The sequence below is a fragment of the Poecilia mexicana genome, unplaced genomic scaffold, assembly GCF_051168715.1.
Source record: "Poecilia mexicana isolate PSO_F unplaced genomic scaffold, ASM5116871v1 scaffold_6, whole genome shotgun sequence".
Lineage (NCBI taxonomy): Eukaryota > Metazoa > Chordata > Actinopteri > Cyprinodontiformes > Poeciliidae > Poecilia > Poecilia mexicana.
The window spans coordinates 19969084-19992265 of record NW_028263375.1 but is presented as its reverse complement, the minus strand read 5'-3'; the positions used below and the strand labels follow the sequence as shown (position 1 = coordinate 19992265).

The window sequence follows — 23182 nt, the reverse complement described above, 5'->3', positions numbered from 1 at the left end:
TTCAATACAACTTTTAGTATAATACTCGTTGGTTTGAGAAAAAACTATGAAAATAATAAATGACAAAAATTTTAAATATCAATAAACTATTAAATAACTAGAAAATTCCTGCAGAAATTTTAAGGGGCCTGCCAAAGTGTGCCCATCACTTTAGTCACAGCATTTTAGATTCGTCCTGATAAAAAGATGCTTGCTGGTCTAACATACATATCTTAAAGTATTGTCAAGTATATCATAAGTATATACATGAAATGAGTCAATATTAAAACGTAATGGCTAAATCCCAGGTCAGTGAAATTCAGACCGACGATTATAAGCTTCGCACATTTTGTTCTCACTCATGGTTCAAAATAAAAAGAAAAACATGAAGAAAGTTGGTAATTCTTTATTTCTTAAAATAAATTCAATTTTCATACTAAGGATTTTAATTTACAGTCAAAAATTCAGAGAAGTAATAATTGTATGTAAGCAAAACATGAATAGTCACAGGAAATATGTATTCTTCCCACAATGCATTGTGAGATCTGATTCAGCGCTGTGACTACTCACTGCCTCTGTCTAGGACCAGTTGCTATGGTAATTAATTATCTGCACCTGGGCTGGTTCTCTCTGTCAGGCAGGATGCTGGTTTCTATACTTGTGAGACACCCAGCGTCGGTCTCAGGGCCCTGACAAAAAAACCATAAGCCCTAGGAAAATTTTGAAAACATTTCACGGGAGCAGGCATGTGTATCTATGTCATGACCAACTTTGAGATCAATAGGCCAATATTTGTGCCTGTGAGGGGGAGTTAAACAGAGTTTTGGAGTCAGACCTCCACTGTGCTGTGTGTGTGTTTCAGAGAGAAATCTTAGTGATTCTGTGAGACACTCAGTCTAAACTTTTCTCGTTTTTCTCAATTTATGTTGTCATTTTATCTCAGAATCCCACTAAAAGTAATAGCTCCCTTCTCGGCATTGAGCCGCATGATTTGATACCACTTTTGTGGGGGTACACGCAGCGGTACGAGCCGCATTAACAATAGGTGCCTGCCATGCAATGCATGGAGGCAGTGACTGACCTGCTCTCCCTATGCACTGCTATGGGCAGGCCCCAATAAAGGAGGGTGGGGGGGAGGTCAAATAACAACAAAAATTAAAACCAGACTGCAGCTGGTGAAGCAGGGAGTTTGCAGGATCAAGACACAAAAATGCTTCTTTCACTCCATTTTATGCATGTACTCTTACGATCTTTGAAAAAGTCTTCCCTTTTAACACAATGTTGCAGGCAAATATATTTAATCTGAATAGTTAAATGAAGTTGAGATCACACCCACATTGATTGACAGAGGAAGCTCAGTCAATCCTCTGATTGAGCTTTATTCAAAAGGATTGGTCTGTAGGATTCTTATGTTTATAAGTACACTCTGCTGCATCTTTGTATGCAAGAAATCCCATATGCACTCTTCTTCTGAGAAAGCGCAGCTGTTGAGGGGAGTACACGAAAGGTATTTGTGAGAGAGAGAGATAGAGTGTGGCGGGGGTTGGGAATGGGTCTGAAATATGAGTCAGTATTTAGACAAACTGCTCTGATAATTTGTATCTGAAACGGCTTTCACCCAATCAGGTCGAGACACAAATTGCATTCCACGATCTCCCTCCTGAGTGGGTGGATGGTAACTCACCATAATTATGATTGATGAGAGACACCCAATCTGAAGGCCTACAGGTCGACTCCCTTTGGAAGGCAGCCTGCAGCCTACCTGTTGTCCCAGATTTCTTTCTCCATCTTTGTCTCTGATTTTGTCTGCTTCAAGGAAACAACTGTACTTCCTTCCTTTCCACTTCATTTATCATTTCTTGTCCTACAGATGACTGATTTGTCAGTTCTTGAATTAAGCTCTGGTTTGTGAAAACTCCTCTTTGCTGCCTGGAGAAACATGATCTTAGTTTCTCCATGCAGTCAGTACAGCTGTTGCTTCACCCTTGCTCTGCTTTGCCAGTGACCATCTGCTCACCTTTTCCTGTTTTCCTGCAAGCTTCCTCACTATAGCTACCTTTTCTCAAGACTATTTTTATAAAGTGCCTGTTTCAACACTTTATGTCTCAAGTGTTGAAACATTCAACACTTGTGTGAATGCGTTACATTGGTAATAATACATTCACACATTTTATTGTCTTTCGAGGTCATTGTCAAAATCACATCGTTTAACATGCAATCATTAGCTTCTCTGATTTAACTAAGAAATAATTTACTTTAATTATAACCATTTATATTTTCATTTAATACAGGCATACATCTGTAAAAAAAAATTGGAATTACATATTTTAATATAAATATAACATGCATGAGCATGATGCACAAACTGTATTCAGAAAGATGGAATTTCAACCCAAGAACTTTTTAGTGAAATAAAACAGCTTGCAAAAGATTCACTTCCTGTCTGTTTAGAAAAACAAATAATTTTCTGTATATGATCCATCAAGCTCTGACAAGTTGTTAGAAAATTGAATAGGTTTAATTGAATGTTAAGCATCACTTTTTATAAGACGCTTTGTACATTGCAAGCATTAAGTTGGTCTCTCGTGTGTGTGTGTGTGTGGTTTCTATTTCAAAAGTATTCCATATAAATCTTTTCATCACATGTGAACAGACAAGAGTAAGTTAGCAAAAAAACAATTTATACAACAAAAAAACAAGACAAGTTGGTCTTTTCAAACAACCCAATAGGTTTCTTAGACAAAGACAAAAAGCACTGTAAAAAAAAAAATAGAACACTTCTTGGTACAAAAAACAGTAAAAAAAAAAACAAGCAAATCTTGCCAAACATTTGGCTAATGCACTCATACGCAGAATATAAAGTAATCAGATTCAATGTGTAGGCTTTTTAATGTAAAGACGAGGAAGCAGAACTGAGGTCTCTTACAGAGGTTAAACCTACAACATAGTGTTAATCTACTCCCTGAGTATAGAATATCAACACTGTCGGTAACAAAGTTTAGTAACATTTATGCATCAGTCAATCATCTGTCGATGTGCACGTCTTCTCCTTGTATTTCTTCTGATACTCATGGAAGAGGCCGACATTCTTGGAGACATGGAGTGGCTTGTATTGCTTTGCTTCACTTGGATACCAGGTTCCTGCTAGGAATTTGATACACAATGATTAGTCTCAGTACTTTTGATGTCAAATGTAATTTATATTGAAAAAAAAAAAGGAGCAATATTTTACCTTTTGGTTTTGCTGCAACTTTCTTATGAAATGCATCTTTTTCTTCTATTGGTTTAAATTTATCTGGAAATAAAAAAAGAGCATAAAAATCTTATTTGAGTTACACAGAGAGAGAAATTAAGCAGAGTCTATGTTGAGGGGTTTAAATTTTTCCAATCGACGTGGGACAAAGCTATAAAGTTAAAAGTATACCCTGGTCACAAAATTGTGAAGATTAAAATTTTGTCAATGAATATCTTGCTTTACAAATTTTTTAAATAAAAAAATCAAAAAGCTATGCTGATGCAGCCAGAGTTGCAGGATTACTAAATTGCCATCTGGGGCCAAACAAAATCATTCCAAAGATCACATATGGCTCCCAGACCATGCTTTGGAAATCCTTGGTTTACAGAATCTAACAGCAATGTAAAACTCAGAAATAGGTATCCCATTTTAATCTTTGTTATAGTGCACCTCAGGGGGGAGGCTTTTCCTGCAAAAGCCAGCTAGTTGCTGGTATTCATGTGAACAGAACATTTATCAGATTGTTGAGACACATGCTGTGCCAAGTTTCTTCAACAGAAAGTCGCACTGACCCAGTTATTTCTCAGACTTTCAGGCAGTAAACACAAATGTAACAGTTTACAGAACAGCAAAACAGAAACTATCTGCTTGCTTTGAAGGGTCTTGGCTGATTTACAATGTAAAAGTTATATAACTCTGATGAATGTATGAATATAAACTAAGCAAACCCAGCCCATGCGTTTCCTCTGAACAAAATGTCAAGATTATCCACTTGTGCTTCAAAATTAATGTCCCAGATGTATTTTTTTAAAACTATACCAATACTGATATGAGTTAAAAGAATCCAGTATGGCACACACACACATATTATATATATATATATGTATATATATATATATATATATATATATATATATATATATATATATATATATATATATATATATATATATATATATATATATATATATAAATACAACTTTAAAATAAGTTGTATTTACCTGAAACGGGTTCAGCTGCCTCCTCAGTCTCAGCAGACCCATCTGCCAAATTAAAGGTGTTTGGCAGGACATTGAACTTCAAGACAATATTGTCATAGACCGGCATCTTGTCACTGGTTTCACCTCCCTGCTGATGTTCAGGTCCCTCGAGGGTGACACTGTAGCACCTCCTCTTTGTGTCTTCACGTCTAAGGCGATCAGCGAGGGCCCTCCTTTTATTCTTCTTCTTCATCTTCTTTAAACTCTGAATGTACTTTTTAGTTTGATCATAGAATCTCAGCTTAGAGGGAATTGTCTGTGCCTGCTCTTTTGTGCTTTCACTAGAAATTACAGCAGGCAAGCTGGTTTGCCTTTTCAGTTTGTTTTTGTGCCGAAAAAAACCCGATCCACTCATAGTTGGAATACTGTTCCTCCATTTTTCATAAATAAGCCGTTTGATCGAGTAGTCCCTTGTGGGATCAGCTGGAGTGGAGTCCGTTCCCAAAGAGTCTAATTTCACAGACAGAACTTCGGGAGGTTTGTGTTTTTCATAAGACATTCTTACTTGAGAAGAAGCCAGGACATCATGTTTTCTGGATGGAGAACTTGTCTCTGGTTGCCCAGCTCCGAACAACATCAATTCTACAGTTTTTCCTTCAGAGGCTGACTCTTGAGCTTCAGAGTTGTGATGTGTATCTGAGGCAACGGGCAGTCTACATTTTTTAGGTTTGTTTAGAGTTGGAAAATATTGGTCAAGACTCCTTTGTCTCTTCTCTGTTTTTATCCTATTAACGACAAAGTTCAAGGATGTCTGGCTGGTGGCGTCACTAACTTGAGTTTTGTTTTCCGAAGGTGATTCAGCCTGGTCGTCAGATGTTAAAGGAGCTTGCTCACAGTTTTCCGTCTGGTTAAACGTCTGAGTTAGCTCATTTGTTTCAATAAGATTGGAAGGATCACATTTGGTTAGCTGGGTACCACACATTGGATCACTCGACTGCACAGCTCCTGTTGATGGCAGCTTTTCTTGGACATGCTCCAACTCAGATTCTCTCTCCTCGAAGACAAACTCCTGAATCTCTTTTGGAGAGGAAAAATCAGCAGAAAGTTCCCCAGCCTCCTGGCTGCTTACGCTAACAGCATTTGACTGGCTGCAGGTCTGAAAAATGGACTCCGATTCTTTATGATGAAAAGAAAAAAGTTGGTCATCAGTATCATCAGTCAAATCAATTATCTGACTAAGATTAATGGACAGATGAGGGCCATTCTGAGTAGCAGTTTGACGATTAGCAGCCTTCTGGCCGATTAGTAAGCAATCAGAATCAGGTTCAAGGACAGTGGTGCCTTCACTAGCATTTTGTGTGTCTCTGCATTGGCATTTGGAGGAGAGGTTGCCTAATCCTGAGTTCATTTCTATAAATCTTGCAAGGCAGCAAATCTCTTTTAGCTGATTGTCTGAAGATTTCTTTGGTTTGGGATCATTTTTTGTGAAATTCATATCTTCAGATCCCCCTCTCTGCTCAGAGCCACTTGCATCATTTTCTTTTCCACAGTTAGAGCTTTGATTCTTGTGTTTCTGCCCTTGCTCAAAGATGACTTTTGCTTCCTCTGGAGGCAAAACCTCTATTTTAAACAAGTAGCTCATGTCACAGGAATCTTTCCACGACTCCTGTGGGGAAGCCGTAAGGTCCTGGGGGGTTTCACTTTCTTCCGTCATGTCAACTACTTCACTCTCTGTTAGAGGCAAAACTTTGTTTACCGACTCACTGGCAGCTTGTTCAGGAACGTTTTCGAAAGTCTCAAAGTCGTCGGTTGTGGTTTCGTCCACATAAAGATGTCGCTTCAAAGCCCACGGGAAGCCAAACTCCTTATCTATGTCGTCAAGCTGATCATTGACATTTAACCACAAAGATCTGTAAGGAGTTTCTGAGTAGACCTCACCTTCCTTGAGGATTTTGTACCGTTTAAGTTGGTCCTTAAAGTCAGGGCTTACTTCTGTGAGTATAGAAGTGTCCCGCTTGATGTATGCGTTACAGAATTTTTCTATATCAGAAATAAAACCAATTCCCGAGTCTTTTTTGTAGCCAAGAAGCATTGCTCGAACATTTTTATCCCACATTGTCACAACTATATTGACAAGATTCGACACCTTGGAAGTGCCCATTTGCTTGGGTTCGGCTTCCATCGCCATTATCAATTTGGTCAGATCCTCAGGAGTCCAAGATTTTGTTGGGAGCTGAGAAAGTTCACAAACAGGTGGTGATTGAGGTGAAGCCACTTCAGTTTGTTCTCCAGAATCAGTTTGACTTTCTGACTCTTGTGAAACCATTTCAACAACAGATTCATCATTATCACGCTCTGGTGTTTGAGTCAAACTTTCTGGCGCCGATGCTGCTTTGTTGGTCATCACTTGGTTCTGATTAGATTCCTGGCTTCCAGGTGTAGCCTCACAAATTGTAGTTACATTGGGTGAAATGCTAATTTTTTCTGCATCATCCACAGATTTGCAAGGTTCGGCAGAGGCAGGAGAATTAGGCTCCTCCTGCGACAAAGGAGGAACGACTGCAACAGCTCTTATGCCGGTCTGACCAGACATGGAGGAGGAACAGCTTTCATTTTGTTTGAATGGTGAAGACATTCCAACATCCTTATTTGAATGGCTTACCGCAACGGCTTGAGGCTTGCCTCTCTGCAATAACACCCTCTCATATCCTTGTGATAAGTTACTCTGTGAAACGACAGGAAATCTTTTAGCTACAGTTTCATTGATGTCAACTACCTGGCCACTTCCACCCCCGTTCCCTTGTGAGGAACGGGGGTGGACAACATTTGCTAATGAGTTTTGCTGAAATGATGCATTTAAAATTTGCTGTGCTCTTGACTTAACACTTTGAGGCCAAACCCGTTCAGAGTGGGGCGATAAAGATTGGCTAGCCTTCAAGCTGGGATTTTCGGAATGAGCTACGGTCGCAGTTTGGTTATTTTGATTAGACATTCTGGACGTAATGGAATGATGGGACGTCTTGTAAGGAGGAGGGGGATCATTTCTTTTTGTAAGAACATTTCTTTCATTCAATAAATTTACATTCCTGAAGCTTCTGTAGTTGTTATACGAAGGATTGCACTGAGTTGAAGTTTGCTGATTTGTTTGATGTACAAGCGAAGCATGTGTAGTCTGAGAATTTGAGGATGTACACCAAGTAGCAACATTGTTGTTCTTAAATGTCTGAGAGGTTGCAGTTCCACATTTTGATGTATAGTTTTGAGAGTGTCCACCCTGAGAGAAATTTTGTCTGTGCATTTGATTAGAAGACACGTGATCTTGACCATTATGAACAGCTGCAGCTAGTGCTGTGTTGGCATTGACCGTCTGGTGATACGGAAGTGAGGGAGCAGCAGGGTCCGATGAAACGGGTCTAGTCATTCCTCCATTTGCAGCTGGATGAAAAGCCTGCTTGCTCCAGCTGTGTAGAAGATGTGAGGCATTCATGGTCCTATTCATCTGAGCCCCATTATAGGGAACTGTCTGTTTGCAGAGCACCAACATGCTTTGTTGGGTATAGGTGGTGTTTGTGACCGTCGTACTACGCTGACTGTGGTCCACTCCATTTTGATGAGAGTTTTGCATTGGGGCTTGCTGAGATATGCCAGTGTTTGTCACAGGAAGATTCTCATTTTGTAATTTGCTTAATCTATGTTGCTGCTGCTGCAGTTGCTGCTGCTGTTGCTGCTGCAGTTGCTGCTGCCGTTGCTGCTCCTGCTGCAGTTGCTGCTCCTGCCGCAGTTGCTGCTGCTGCCGCAGTTGCTGCTGCTGCCACCGTTGCTGCTCCTGCCGCAGTTGCTGCTCCTGCCGCAGTTGCTGCTCCTGCCGCAGTTGCTGCTGCTGCCGCAGTTGCTGCTGCTGCCGCAGTTGCTGCTGCTGCAGTTGCTGCTCCTGCTGCTGCAGTTGCTGCTGCTGCAGTTGCTGCTCCTGCTGCTGCAGTTGCTGCTGCTGCAGTTGCTGCTCCTGCTGCTGCAGTTGCTGCTCCTGCTGCTGCAGTTGCTGCTCCTGCTGCTGCAGTTGCTGCTCCTGCTGCTGCAGTTGCTGCTCCTGCTGCTGCAGTTGCTGCTCCTGCTGCTGCAGTTGCTGCTCCTGCTGCAGTTGCTGCTCCTGCTGCAGTTGCTGCTGTTGGCTAAGAATTATTTGGAAAAGGGCATGATCCTGGAAATGTGAAGCATTTTTTGACTGCGCCACCAGATAAGCAGCATCAGAGCTCTGCCAATTTGACATTTGTCTGCTAGGGTTTGCTCCATTCTGCGAGGCAAAACCAGTGCCGTGAGACTGTTGCACTCCTCCGTTCCCCGTCACGTACTGCTGTGTGGCGTTTGCAGACCAAACTCCCAATGTGCCTATGTATTGTTGGGTAGCAGCTTGTGAGGTTTGAGGTGACTGTCCAATCTGAAGAGTCGGCACATTCACCAGCGCGAAGGGATGCATGTTGCTATTTTCTTAAACTTTTCCGGGAGGTAGGCAAGAAGACGTTCCTGAAATGAGACAAAATAGACTTGTTAAATACACAGAAAAAAAAATTCTTGTAGACATTTGAATCTGTCGATTAGTGATCAGAAGACCGATATTGAAAATGTAAAAAAAATAAATAAATAAATTCTTTAAAATACATCAAAAATGTAAGGCAATTTTCAGTCCATCAGAGGAAGGTTGAACAATTACTGCAATCATTTCATTTTCTGCTGGAAAAGTAACCAAAAAAACAAAAACTCCTATACAACCCACAAAATATTTTTCTCTCTTCTATATTTTATACAGTGCTTAGAATACATTTTCAATTAATTGAGCATATTGAAGACTGTGGAGGAAATTCCATAACAAAGGATAGAGGAACCACTCAAAGTGGAGAAAGGTCGACTTTTGTCTTTAGATGCTTTATTTGAAGATAAAAAGCATACGACAACTGTCACCAAACTAGTCAGAGAAGCAGAGCCCAGATGCAAGTTGCACATTTCACCTTTAACCTGCTCACACACATATAAGATATAAGAACAAAATAAAAACTCAGCCCCCTTCAGTAACAGGAAAACAGCATAGCATATAAAGTTATAATCTTGTGAAACACCTGCTCGAATACATCCTCTCCTCTGTGGTTTCACACACTCGTTTCTTGCACATTATGCTAAACGTTTGCCTGCATGTATAAACTGAGTAAAGGAAACAAGACATAAACACTTAAAATGTTCTAATAAAACATTTAAAACTATTATTTTGGGTCTTCATCTTCCTAAACATAAGTAGCCAAACCCTGCGCATCCTATGATTGTTTTTTTTTTTTTTTTTTTTCCCTCCACTCTTCCCCCATACCTGAGACCTGAAGCAGCTTTTGGATCACAATAAACTGCATATCTGCCATACTGCATGATAATAGGCAGCTGTTGTAAAATTCTTCAATGTCTGCTAATGAAGCCTAGCCGTATCAGAAGTGCCATTAATACTATTCCAGTGTCAGAAATCTGAATTTATTGAGATAAAATTTTTTTTACATGTTTGCAGATCTCTAAACTAAAGTACTGTTGAGACTGCCACACTTTCCTACTGGTAGTTCATTGAAAGCAGCAATAAACATCCAGATATATTTAAAAATATATTTTAAAATAATTTGTGGATTTTGGGAGAAATATTTAAAGTGCGGATGTGGTGATACAAACTGTTTAATATGGGATTCATACATAATTATATTTTGTTTTTTGTTTGCTTGTTTTTTAATCCAATTTTTTTGGGACAAGACTAACGTAAATCAAAAAAGATATTCATCCACTTGGATGCTTTATACTTTTATTGCTTTACAAATCAAAAAATTGTCATTTTTTTGACAAAATAAAAAAAAGACTCTATTCTCTTTCTTGTCTTTCAGTTTGAGAGGGCAGCCTAATCCAACCAGATTTATACATGCAGCAAATTCCTTCCATGCATGTCGTCTATAGTTGAACTTCAGGAAATGATCAGTGCCTTAGATACCTTTTTGTGCCCATTCTCATCTTGTACTTATATATATATATATATATATATATATATATATATATATATATATTTTTTTTTTCCCCCCGATTTGGTGTTCATGCTGTAGGGGTACCCAGGAATATCTGGGTATCAAACAAATTGCATTAAATTTGATTCGTAAACCTCTCAAGATTGTAGTTATCCCTGTTGCTATCCTTTTCCTACCACACTTTTTCCTTCCATTCAGTTTTCTATGAATATGCTTGGATTCAGCATTCTCAACAATCAGCTTCTATAGCAATGAGCTTTTGTGGTTTACCATCAATGTCTTCTGGATAAACCTTTGAAGGTGTTCTAGTTGATTTAAGTTGTGACGCCATGAATTTTCAATATTTAGGTTTTTCAAAAATATTTTAGGATGCTGAGAAACTGAATTTTAGCAATCCATATTTAGCCATGTTCATCAAAATTACAAGAATTCAAGGCTTGAAATATTTAACTCAGCGCATAACGAAACTATGGAAGACTAGTTTCATTTTCTGAAATGAGAGATGTTAATCCACAGTACTCAGCCACGCCCTTAACTCCTCCCAAACTCCAGCGGCGCTAACTTCAGTTAGCCTCAACCTTTCTTCCACTCAACTTTTAACCTTCCTTTTTCTTTAAAACTCAAAGATCAACAACTCAAAACACCTGGTGCAGACATAGTCTCAAAATCTAACTTCCTCTTTCCTCCGTGCCTAAAGTTCTTTCACCCCTGCAGTCTATATTTGTGACACAGTATCAGACACTTTTTACTCTTTACTCTTCAACCTCATACAGTAGTTAAAGAAATGATTATATGTATTTTACTCATCTTTAAAACATAATAAACTCATTTTGCATTTAAAAACAAAGATTACATGGTTTTCAATCAACATTAAGTCATAATACAAGATTACTAGTAGCTCCAGGCTTTTGTGACCCGTTTTCTGTGTGTTCTGGAAAGATCTCAACTAGTTCCAGCCAGGTTTCATGACAGAGAGAAAAAAAGCGTTTTTCTACAATACAATAGTTCTTAGAAAATAAACGGGATTGTTAGAGAGATAAAATAAAAAAATAAAAAACAGATCATCAGTTAAGGAAAACCTAGCAGCATTACTTTAAAGGACTTGATTAGCTGTTGGCGATATTACAATAATGGTGAATACTCGGATAAAAACACATAAATACATCAATAACTAAGGCTTGTCTAAATTTCTACCTTGAGGTCAGGGACAAATGTGAAGAGACATGATTGAAATAATTTCTGGAGTTAACATGCAAGCTTCCTGCTTAGGTAGGATTAGCAAAACAGATGCAAACCTGGATGAGCCTAGAGCAGGGGTCACCAACTCCAGTCCTCGAGGGCTACCATCCTCCAACTTTTAGATTCACCTCTGCTCCACAATGTCTGAATTCCCTCACCGGCATTCATTCCTCTCTGCAATAGGCTGGAAACGAGCAGTTTATTTGATCCAGGTGTGTTTGAGCAGAGACGCATCTAAAAGTTACAGGATGGTAGCCCTCGAGGACTGGAGTTGGTGACCCCTGGCCTAGAGGCTGTGACATCTTTTTCTATCTTAGTCTAGCAGGCAGCGTAGAACAATAATTAGCTTTTGGCATGAAAGAGCAGAAGGAAAAGGTGATGATTTTGTCCAAAAGCTGTTCAACAATGTGTAAAGTCACATAGGCTTGTTAAAATACCCTGCAGATGTGCCATCTACGCCATTCTGGGAACCTTCGGAAAGCGACTACTGTTATGTCGTTTGGAGGATTTACGGAACTGGACTGGATTGATTAGGAATTTTTTTTTAAACATCACAACGTCAGAGTATATATTATAGTCTCAGCCTTCGTGTTAGAGTTGTTTACCTTGCCTATTTGAAAGAGGTGATTTCCAGCAATGACACTGATTTATTATTGTCACCATGTCTACACCTATGCAGTCCAGGATTGATTTAACCAATGAGCAGAAAAGCTTCAATTCTGAAATTGACTTGGAAAGTCCTTTCCAAGTCAACCCAAGCTTGCAAGAAACACCTCCATCCTAAATGAGCATAAGCACATTCAGCGCTCGCAACACCTAATTTCTTACAAGACTGTCAACAATACACTACACTCTGCCTTAGAACATATGATGTGCAATTAAAGTGTATTACCTTACTTACATTTCAGTTACTAGACTAAGACTGGTAGTCTGGTTTTACAGAGGTGAATGCATAGAATGGAGGCGAGATTAATGGCCCATTAAAACAGTTCTGGTTCCTGGAGGGGAAATGACATTGCTTTGGGAGGATGGGAGTTGGGAAGCTCCAGGCCAAAAACTAAGCTCCAACCCCCATCCTCCTCAACAACTGCAACATTTGAATGCATTCTTGTTCTAACACATGTCTGGATTCTCCAATTAGCATGTCATCCAGAGGCCTGCTAATGAATTTCTTTCGTGGTGTTGGAGAAGGGATGAATCTAAATGTTGCAGGATAGTAGATATACAATATTGCAAGTAGGCACCTCTGTTTTACGTTGTGTCACTAGATGCCTGACTGTCCTGAAGATTAGTCTTGGGAGCACAGATTTTATCTTTATTAAATAGGAACAGACATAGGAGAGCTCTACTTGAGAACGTAGAGTTCAATAGGTGACACATTTGAGATCACACCTTTGCATGACCCAAAACTTGCTTCTTTGCATGCCAAGAAACTGATGCTTAAGTGATGAGTAGTAGTAGGAAAACAGAAGAATGTGTGCACTTTTTATAGGAAGTTTGTACCTTTAATAACTTTTTAAATAAAAGGGGGCCTTTTTTGCATAAACTTGTGTCAGCACACAAGACAAACTAAAGGAAATGATGGCACATGTGTGTAGGAAATAAGAATATGTATATGTGCAGCTTGACAAAAGCTAGAAAGATTTTCCAAGTGTCTGGCTGAGATGCATTGTCAATAATTACAAGACAAAAAAGTGTAAACACACATACTGAGAATCTGCCCTTAAAAATGATATTTGTAAAAACTAATTATTTATTTAAAACCCTATTGTAGAGTTCAAATTACATTAGTTCATCTAAAATACATGATTGTACATGGTCCCTAAAAGAAATCGCTGCGCTGCAAGATTTTGATGTTTTCAGGGCTTTTTTTCCTTTACTAGGCAAACCTGCAAGACCATGTCTATGGTTCAGATCTACAGTGAAATAAGGATATTTTCAACAGAAAAACAACTTTTCTTGTTTCATTAAAACATTCTGTTTAGTTTATTGCTGATCAGCTACAAATGTAAAAACAAAATAGGTAGTTTTTGCAATGTTAGTAAAAGAAAAAGAAAAAACAAAACAATTTTGTGCAGCTCCCAGAGTACTTTTAAATTTCACAACTTTTGTTGGCTCCCATGTCAAAATGTTGGGCTCTGTGATTAAGTATTGAGCGCCCTGACATCCGGTTTTCATTCCCTGTCTATTGTCAGTTGAATTCGCGATGAACAACCGCATAAATAAAAAATAATAATAATAATTTGCATGAACTGCAGACACTACAAATGCAACCAGGAAAGCATATTCATGGGAATTGTTTATATGCACGGCTGCTTCTCACACTGCTCTGGCAATATTCTGTGTTCCTGCAAGTGTGGGTCAGTAACTCAGAAAGGCACAAATAATATGAGCTGCTGGAGGTTTTAAAATGACTGAGAAAATGATGCCGCGTCGCTTGAATGCTGCGTGTTTTATTTCTCATTAACAGTCAGGAGACAGCGGTGCTGCTGCCTCCTCTTCTCCTGCTCTGCAGAAAGACAATGAGCAGATGGAGTGCTTTCTCCCGTTTCCACCCTAGTAACGCACTTTCTAATAACAAACAGATGTAAACTGGAAAATGTCCAAAGTTGGACAAAGGACTCCTCCTTTTTCCGAGGAGTCTCGCCAAAAGCATGTAGCACACATTCAAGAATGCCTAAAACATGTTGCGCTGAGTATATCCAGTATTACGTTTCGAGTTCTCCAAAAGACATTTTGTCGACAAGACCTCATTTTTATTTGAGACCAATTTTTGGGTGTACCTGCTACCTCATTCTTTTGGCTTGTTGCAGCGCAAAAGTTTATAGGGTGGGGGGAAAAAAAAACTTGGAAATCCCCACAGTTCCCCCTTATCCGAGTAGCGTTACAGTTAGACGACTAAAATGTTAGCGGTCGTTTAAACCAGAGCTGCTAAACGGCATCGTTAACAACACAACTTACTGTTTCACGGTGAGGTTCCGCTCCAAAGGCGGCGTTTGCAACCATCCGGAGTGTTTGCTGTTAGCCAATCTCCCCTGTCCGCTTTCTCTTCCCATGAGCTCTCTGCAGTTGTTGTTTCAGAGTCATGAGCCGAAATCATTCCCTCTGTTTGCCATCCATGTTACAGAGCTGCGCATTTCTAGATCCGCGTGTTCTCCAGCTGCGGCAGTAACGACCAATAACTTCCTCTCAGCCAGGAAACTGCGAGAATCCTCCGCAGGGTAGTTGGTCACGTCAAACAGTTTGAGGGGCGTGGCAGTGGTCGAGTGAAATTAGCCCCACCTCCTTCTTTGAACTACTAAGAATAGTTTTCAGAAGAATTTTGACTTTTTGCCTGATTTCTGACTTTTTTTTGTGCGGAATGGGGTTAGGGCCACTAAAAAAAGAAAAAAAAAAGAAAAAGAAAAGAAAAAGAAGAATTTTGACTTTAATCTCAGAATTCTCAGTTTTTTTCAGTTGCTTTCATCCTCTTCCATTTTTTTTTGTTAGATGCTTCTTTTCAGTATCCTGACTTTTTTTTTCTCAGATTTTTGAGAAAAAAATAGGAGAATTTTCTGAAATTTCTTCTCAGAATTCTGAGAAAAAAAAATTCTCAGAAATTCTCAGATATGAAGGACCTTCGTGCCATTCATATTTTGTGAATTTTTCTCAGAATAATTTCTGGCCCGTGTGTCAGTGTAACACTCGCTATGTGTTTACAGTTAATAAATTTGTAATAAGACCAGAGCTAGGTTCGGCTACTGGAGTAGTGAGAAGTGTAGTTTGAATTAATGACCACAGACCAAAGAAAATTAAGTTAAAACAGCCGGCTTATTATTAGTTTAAAGAACAATAAAAGAATAAACAACAACAATGTTACACAATTAACACACAATGACACAAATTCAAAAAAAGAAAAATAGTTTCCAGTTCCTTTCAGAGTATTTTATAAATCTAAATTAAGGATACTATTTATTTTACCTAGGTTATAGTTCTATTTAGGTTCTAGTTAATACTATTTAGTTCTATTTAAGTTCTAGTTAATACTATTTATCTATTTTGATTTACAGTTTGTTTTAATCTGTTTAATATATTTTTAATTCTTTGGTGTTTCCCTTAAGGAGTTAAAAAAAAACAATAACAGCAAAACAACAACACAGCAGAACAATTCAGAAAGGACAGATCAAACTGTGCTTCAGATTGATGTCTTGTTTCTTCCGATGATCCAACAGTTAATTCTGTTTCAGTGACCCACTGCTAATACGCATGACAACATGGGCAGGTCATACCAAGTTGCAGGGTTGGCAATGTCCAGCAGAAGGCGTAGCTCCTACTTGATGGTCTTTAGTTCCAGGGTTGGCTCGCCATCTCGTTCTCCTTAGGAAGATCCAGTTCAGTGATGATCCGAGACTCTTTAGGAGGGTTCAGTTCAGTGACGATCCGAGACTCCTTAGTCCAGATCCCAGCCGAACGAAAACGACAAACAAAACAAAACAAAACAAAAAAAAAAAAAGCCTGTTGCCAACAAAGAGCGACAGTTAGCAACAGTTAGCTCCTCTGCTGATAAGCGGTTGAATTTCTGTTGACAAGAGCAGCTGTTAGCTTCAGCTGATCAGCTGTTACTCCTGTTGACTTTCAGTTGACTTGCTGTTAGCACCAAGAGCAACAGCCGACGCCTCCGCTGATCAGCCTCCGCTTCAGCTTTCCATTTAAGTTAAATAAATGTTTAACAAATACATTATCTTTAAAAAAAGAAAACAAAAGAAACAAAATACACTTTCAACTAACCAAGTCCAGTTCCACAACACAAAAAATGATCCCGAAAGCAGTCAGGGTGAGAGAAAAAATATGCGAAAAGCTCCTTCTCAAGAAATAAAAACACAAACTCGTCTTAAACAGCAAATCAGCTACGAGTGGTCCATTTCTCTTATCCGTATTTTCTTTTCAGCACAATCCCGTTTGCTTCTGCGCTCTCTGCTTCTTCTTCTTCTTTTGTTTTTTATTGGCGGCTGGCATCCAACTTAAGGTGCATTTACCGCCACCTACCAGACTGGAGTGTGGTCATCAGAGATCTCAGAGGGAATTACATCCACCTCAATGATGTGTAGGATGTGCAAATTCACATCCTAACACACTCATTAATACCTGAATTAATGCATGAGCATGCACTGGCATACACACAAATACTTGTTCATATCCTAAATACGACTCATTAACCCAGTGTTATTTAAGAACCTAAATAAGAGATTTCTAACATAACTTGATTTATTATCTAATAGACTAATCATAGACAGTCCTATATTCTTTCTGCTTAGTAACGACTTTAAAATCTGACGTTCCTCTGAGTATTTATCACATTCTAACAAGACATGCTCCACTGTTTCCACCTGATTGCAATAATTACAAGCCCCATTTTCATGCTTTCCTATTTTAAAGAGCGAACTATTAAGTCCAGAATGTCCAATTCTAAGTCGAGACATAACTACTTCCTCTTTCCGCCTTCCACTCAGATAATTACTATCTCCCACACTCTTTTGAATTGTATATAGTTGTCTCCCATTATCATGGTTATCCCATATCTCCTGCCAAATCTTAATAATTTCTTTTTGAATAATAGATTTACCCTCATTTTTACTCAAAGGGATATTCAGATGAACAATATCTGATCTCAAGGCCTGCTTAGCTAAAATATCTACTTCCTCATTTCCTTCTATACCTACATGAGCAGGAATCCAGACAAATTGAACCAAGCATTTATTGTTATGAAGATAAAGTAATAATTGATATATTCTTAATATCAAATCTAATCTGCTAGATTTACCAGATTTAATACTTAATAATGCTGCTTGACTATCTGATGCTATGATAAATGTACTTACTTCCCTAGTATCATTATCAAGCAACCATTCTAAGGCCAATATGATGGCTGATAATTCAACTGTAAAAACAGCTAAATGGTCAGCTGTTCTCCTCTTAATCAAGACTTTATGGTGTGGGATATTCACTGCTGCTCCAGTTCTACCACTATTTGGATCTTTAGATCCATCTGTATATATAATTATGTTGTCTTTATATCTTTCAAAATATCTATTAACTACAACCCATTCTGGAGTCTTTCCCTTTTTAAGAATTTCATTTAATTGAAGATCAACTTCTGGAGTTAAAAATAACCATGGAGGAATTTCAGATTGAGGAACTGTAGCACTATACTGGAGCATAGTTAAACCAAGCTGTTTTGCCTTTATTTCCCCAATCCATCCAAAACTATTACAATTTAATTTATGATGTTCCCAACATTCCTTCAGCACCATCTTAGTTGGATGATCACCCTTATGTCCTTGTAGGTTCACCCAGTACATGTACATTAATTTCAACCTTCTTAATCTTAAAGGAAGCTCACCAGTTTCTACTTGTAAAGCAGCTAAAGACGATGTTCTGAAAGCTCCACAACAAATCCTCAATGCTTGTGTTTGCTCACTATCAAGTTTTCTCAAATGACTGTCAGCAGCTGCCATATATGCTATACTCCCATAATCCATAATAGATCTCATGAGCGCCTGATAAACTCCCAACAGTGCACTTCTTGAAGCTCCCCATTCCTGTCCTGAGAGACATCTTAACAAATTATTCACTTTTTTACATTTATTTTGAACTGATTCTATTTGATGTTTCCAAGTTAAGCTTTCATCAAAGATGACACCTAAAAACTTCACTGTTTTCACTTGTTCAAGTTTATGTTTATAAAGATTCAACGTAACTTCCTTATGTCTTCTATAAAAGCAAATTACTTGAGTCTTTGCAATTGACATCCTAAAACCCCATTTATTAGCCCAACCTTCCACTTTCAAAATGGCAGCCTGCATCTTTTTCTGTAAATAAACCAGATTATGTCCCCGAATCCATAGAGCACCATCATCTGCAAATAAAGATTTACCTATACTACTATCTATCTCATCAAAAATGTCATTAATCATAATATTAAAGAGAATTGGGCTACACACACTACCTTGTGGAGTACCATTCTCAACAGCATATCTAGAAGAGAAATTCGCTCCTACCCGAACTTCTATTTCTCTACCAAACAAAAAATCCAAAATCCAATTATAAATCTTACCTCCTATACCAATTTTCCCTAATTTAATCAATAATCCTTCTTTCCATAACATATCATATGCCTTCTCAATGTCAAAGAACACAGCTATCACTAACTCTCTATTCGCTTGAGCTTTTCTTACTTCTGACTCTAGACACAGAACTGCATCCATCGTATTTCTCCCTTTACGAAAACCACTCTGGAATGGACAAAATTTATTTTTACTCTCAATAAAATAATAAAGCCTATCTGTAACAATCCTCTCCATTATTTTCCCTAATTGAGATGTAAGAGCTATAGGTCTATAATTTGATGGGTCTTTTGCATTTTTACCAGGTTTTAAGATGGGAATTATAACTGACTGTTTCCATTCTGCCGGAATTCTCCCAGTCATCCAAATCAGATTAAACAATTTTAATATAACAGTAAGAGATGAATATTTAAAATGTTTGAGCATTACATAACACACTCCATCCTTCCCCGGAGTTGATTGCTTAACATTATTAATAGCTTTTTCTAACTCATACATAGAAAAAGGCATATCTAAATCCTGGTTTGAGACTTCTCTCCTAGTAGTAACTCCTGGATTTCCATCCAATAAATCTAATTTATTACTTTTCATTTCTTCAGATAAATTTTCTGAACTATTCACCTTAATTAACGTTACTGCTAATAAGTCAGCTTTTTCTTTATTACTAACCGCCATTTTCCCATTTAATTCTAAAACAGGTAAGGAAAACCTCTTTTTAACACCATTCATTTTCTTAATAACTCTCCATACCTCTGACAGTTTGGTCTCTCTTCCAATGGAATTACAGTACTGCCTCCAACAAGCCTTCTTAGCTTCTCTAATAGTCTTCCTAACTATAGCTTGTGCTTTCTTATATTGAATTAATGCCTCAAAGGTATGACATCTTCTTACCAATTTAAAAGCTTTATTTCTTCCCCTTATAGCAATACTACATTGCTCATTCCACCATGGAGTAGACTTTTTATTTCCTCTTCCCTTTGATTTAGGAATTGAACTTTCAGCTGCATTAATAATAACAGACTTAATCTTTGAATAACACATCTCCACATCACAAAACAAATTCTCATCCAGTTTATTAAATTGACTATCAACTAAATTTTTAAATAACTCCCAATTAGCGTTACTTAACTTCCATCTTGGAATCTGTCCTTCCTCTTCTTTTATCACTTCAGAACCAACTGAAACTAGAATAGGAAAATGATCACTGCCCATTGGAGAATCACTCATCACCTCCCAAGAAGTAATTCCAGCTAATGTATTTGAAACCAATGTTAGATCTAAAACACTCTTTAAATTCCTACAGCAATCATATCTAGTAGTGCTGCCATCATTAAGGCAAACCAGAGAATGTAACTCAAGAAATTCTTCAACAGTCAATCCATTTGCATCTGTATTAAGACTCCCCCATAAAATATTATGAGAATTGAAATCACCACACCATACAGTCTTACCTACATTTTGATCATTTACTTCATTGAGATTCTGAATGGACAACTTCTTGTTAGCATTATAAAAATTTATCACCGACATTTGGTCATTTTCTATCCAAATCTTAATAACTATTGATTCATAATTTTTCCCTATTGATTCCACTTTATATCTTATACTGTCTAGTACAAAAGTTGCTACTCCCCCTCCTTGTCTTTCTTTTCTATCATTCCTAATTGATGTATACCCAGAGATTTTGAAATCCAGATGAGGCTTAAGCCAGGTTTCTTGAATGCAAATCAGGTGAGGTTTAACTGTCAAATCTGAAATATATTTCTTAAACTCTAGACCATTACTAATAAGACTTCTTGCATTCCACTGGAAAATAATTAACATAACGAAGAGGGGCCACCACTGCATGATTGAGGTTGAGAAGATTGCGTCTCATTTAATTTTTCCTTTATTGATTCCCAATTAACATTTTTACAATCAAGATACTTTTGGGCTGCCTTCACTATTATTTGAATTTTTTCCGTTTTCCTTTGTGTTTGAGCAGTGCAGTTAACAACTTCTACCATGAACAATACAAAATCCTCCTTTGTCATGAGTAAAGTGTCACCTTTAATCTTAGAGCATTCTGAACAATTAGATCCTTCTTTTCCTCCTCCAGACACTTTCTTTGGGTATAATATTGGTTGAACAGGAACTTTTTTCGTTGCTTCCGCATAAGTAATGCCAGTAGTGACTTTGATTTTCTGAACTTCCTCAGCTCTTTTACTAACTATGCATCCCCTAAATCCTGAACTATGCCCACCTCCACAATTACAACATTTCAGCGGAGCCCCTTCCTCACATTTCCCATACTCATGATCCCCAGCACATCTCCCACATTTCTGTTTCCCCTTACACACTGCCGCGACATGTCCAAATTTCTGGCATTTAAAGCACCGCAGCGGCGGAGGAATAAATGGTCGGACATCATAGCTCATATATCCCACAAACACTTTATCTGGCAGACTGTTCTCTTCAAATTTTAACATGATAGAAAAACTATCACTCCTCTCTCCATTTTTATTTCTTTTCAATCGTTTGGCTTCCACCACTTTCCCTCCTGAAACATTAGACTTGATCTCATCAATTGGCACATCAGGTGGAATCCCCGAAATGACTCCGCATACATACTTCTTGTCATCCAAAAGTCTTCCTCTCACATTCTCACCAAGGATTCTTTTTATATTCAGCGCCCTTTCTTTTTGTTTAATATCATTACAGATAATCAATAACGATCCATCTCTTAATATTTTAACAAATTTCACCTTTCCAACCAGTGAATTGATTTCTTTTGTCAGCTTTATTGGATTCCACTTCCCAAAGGACACACCCTCTTTGACAAACTTCAGAACTATTTTAAATTCTGACATCTTAACAGTTTCTCCTTCAGCCTCAGAAACAGATGATTCTATTTGTTGTCTTGATTTTTTCCGTTTATGCTTAGCTTTTTGAATATGCCAAGGTCCTTCATTTTCCACATCATCAGCACCCTCTTCCATTTCCGCAAAATCACTACCTGACACATTTCCCTCTGACATCCTTCCAACCATTCACAGTCTGGTCGTGCCTCTTCCGCCTTTGCTCCCAATCCGTGTTCAACGTGAGCTCGCGCTCTCTGCTTGCTTTACGCTCTCTGCTTGCTTTCTCTCACGTCAGAGAACGTAGTAACCCGATTGGCTGAAGCTAGTCACGTGGGTTACACATAAATGCGACCCTTCAGAATAAGAGAATAACAATTTTAAGATCGATTAATTCCCTATTTATTTTCCTATTTATTTATTTCCTATTTATCTAATTTACTATTATTTTTATGAAGAGGCTATTTTAACCTGGGTTACATCAGTACTTACAGAGATGTTACGGAGCGCTCCATTTGTAGCCAGAACTCGAGAATTCTAACTTTAGATGTGATAAAATGCCCTGGGACGCCTCCCGATCCCCACACAGCAGAACATGGATCCTTGATTCTTGGAACTAATATTTGTAATCAAAGTCGCCCTCTTTAACATCAGACTACCCCCCGTTGTCTTAACACAATGCAAATACCAAGACCATTTGTGCTGAGCTTTTCAAAAACCCCTGGTGTATAACAATAAATAATTTCACACATTTCAATCAAAACCTTTCTTCCTTTTGTTGGAAAACACCAAAGAGCATTGGCAACCTGAAGTCACATGATCAATTGACCAGATCCTATAAAACACAGAATAAACTTCTTGCTAGAGCAGACTTAACACAAATCTATCACTGTTTTTCTTCTCACCAGGCATGGTTTTAATAAATACTTTTCTTTCTTTTTTTTTATTTTTTTCCAAGTCAGCATCTCTCGGATTTACAAAGAATCATCAGACAGCTGTGGTAGTTCAATCATTTTTATCTCTGTGCACCACCCAGGTCTGTTTAACAGTTTTTGGGACCCGACCAGATCCCCTCAATGTTATCACCTTGAGAAATAATGAGATATGGTTAAGTATAAAACAGGCATTTAATGCCAAAACATGATCATATGTTACAAGCCATGCAACCCCCCTATGTCGCATCCCCCTAATGGAAACCCAAGGCGCCAGCCCTTTATTTATTTTGGGAGATGAAGGTTGCTAAGCTTACAGTCAACACTTATGTTGTCACTCATTGACTATATGCTTAACAGGGTTAAATAATGTTCCAAATGTGTTCGCCAAATGTTAGCAACTGTTATATAAGCCAAAGATATGTATGATAAAAGACATAAGTTTTAAATTTAAAGAAACTTAAAAATAGTTTGCAAGATTCAGATCATTACATTTCAAATAATGGAAGAAGGCAAAAATGTCTGGAAACTGACAATTATTTCCCTAGACTATAAGATAAAAATCAAATTTCTTGTTTTTTATCATTTATATATATGGATCGTTGGGTTGAGGGAGAGGGGTGGGTCGAATCAGGAACCAGGGCTGGGAGCAGATGGATCTTGTCCCTTCTTAGCGGTGTGAAGTCTCAACTTCCCCTTGGTCCCAGGGTGCGGTCCTCTGCTGGTCTTCAGTCTGCGTCCTCTTGTTGACTCTTCTTCAGCGCCGCGGACAAAGAACAGTCTCCTCCCTTGTCTGCTGGTTTTTAAACCCTCTCAGTATGGGAGAGGTCTATGTGACT

At 38.2% G+C, this 23182-nt stretch overlaps 1 protein-coding gene across 3 annotated transcripts; it reads right to left on the bottom strand.

Moving 5' to 3' along the window:
* Positions 1-369: 369 nt before the first annotated feature.
* On the bottom strand, positions 370-21649 carry LOC106909588 (uncharacterized). 3 transcript variants are annotated; one of them, XM_088006371.1, is made up of 5 exons: positions 16239-21649; positions 14433-15965; positions 4216-8715; positions 3212-3274; positions 370-3123 (listed from the first exon to the last, which is right to left on the bottom strand). In XM_088006371.1, exons 3-5 carry the CDS (start codon positions 8666-8668, stop codon positions 2999-3001), a joined length of 4641 nt encoding a protein of 1546 aa, XP_087862497.1. In that variant the 5' UTR covers positions 8669-8715; positions 14433-15965; positions 16239-21649; the 3' UTR covers positions 370-2998. The 3 variants fall into 3 exon arrangements, with proteins under 3 accessions (XP_087862497.1, XP_014831480.2, XP_014831481.2); XM_014975994.2 differs by having other exon boundaries at positions 14433-21649; XM_014975995.2 differs by having other exon boundaries at positions 370-3120; positions 14433-21649.
* Positions 21650-23182: the final 1533 nt, after the last annotated feature.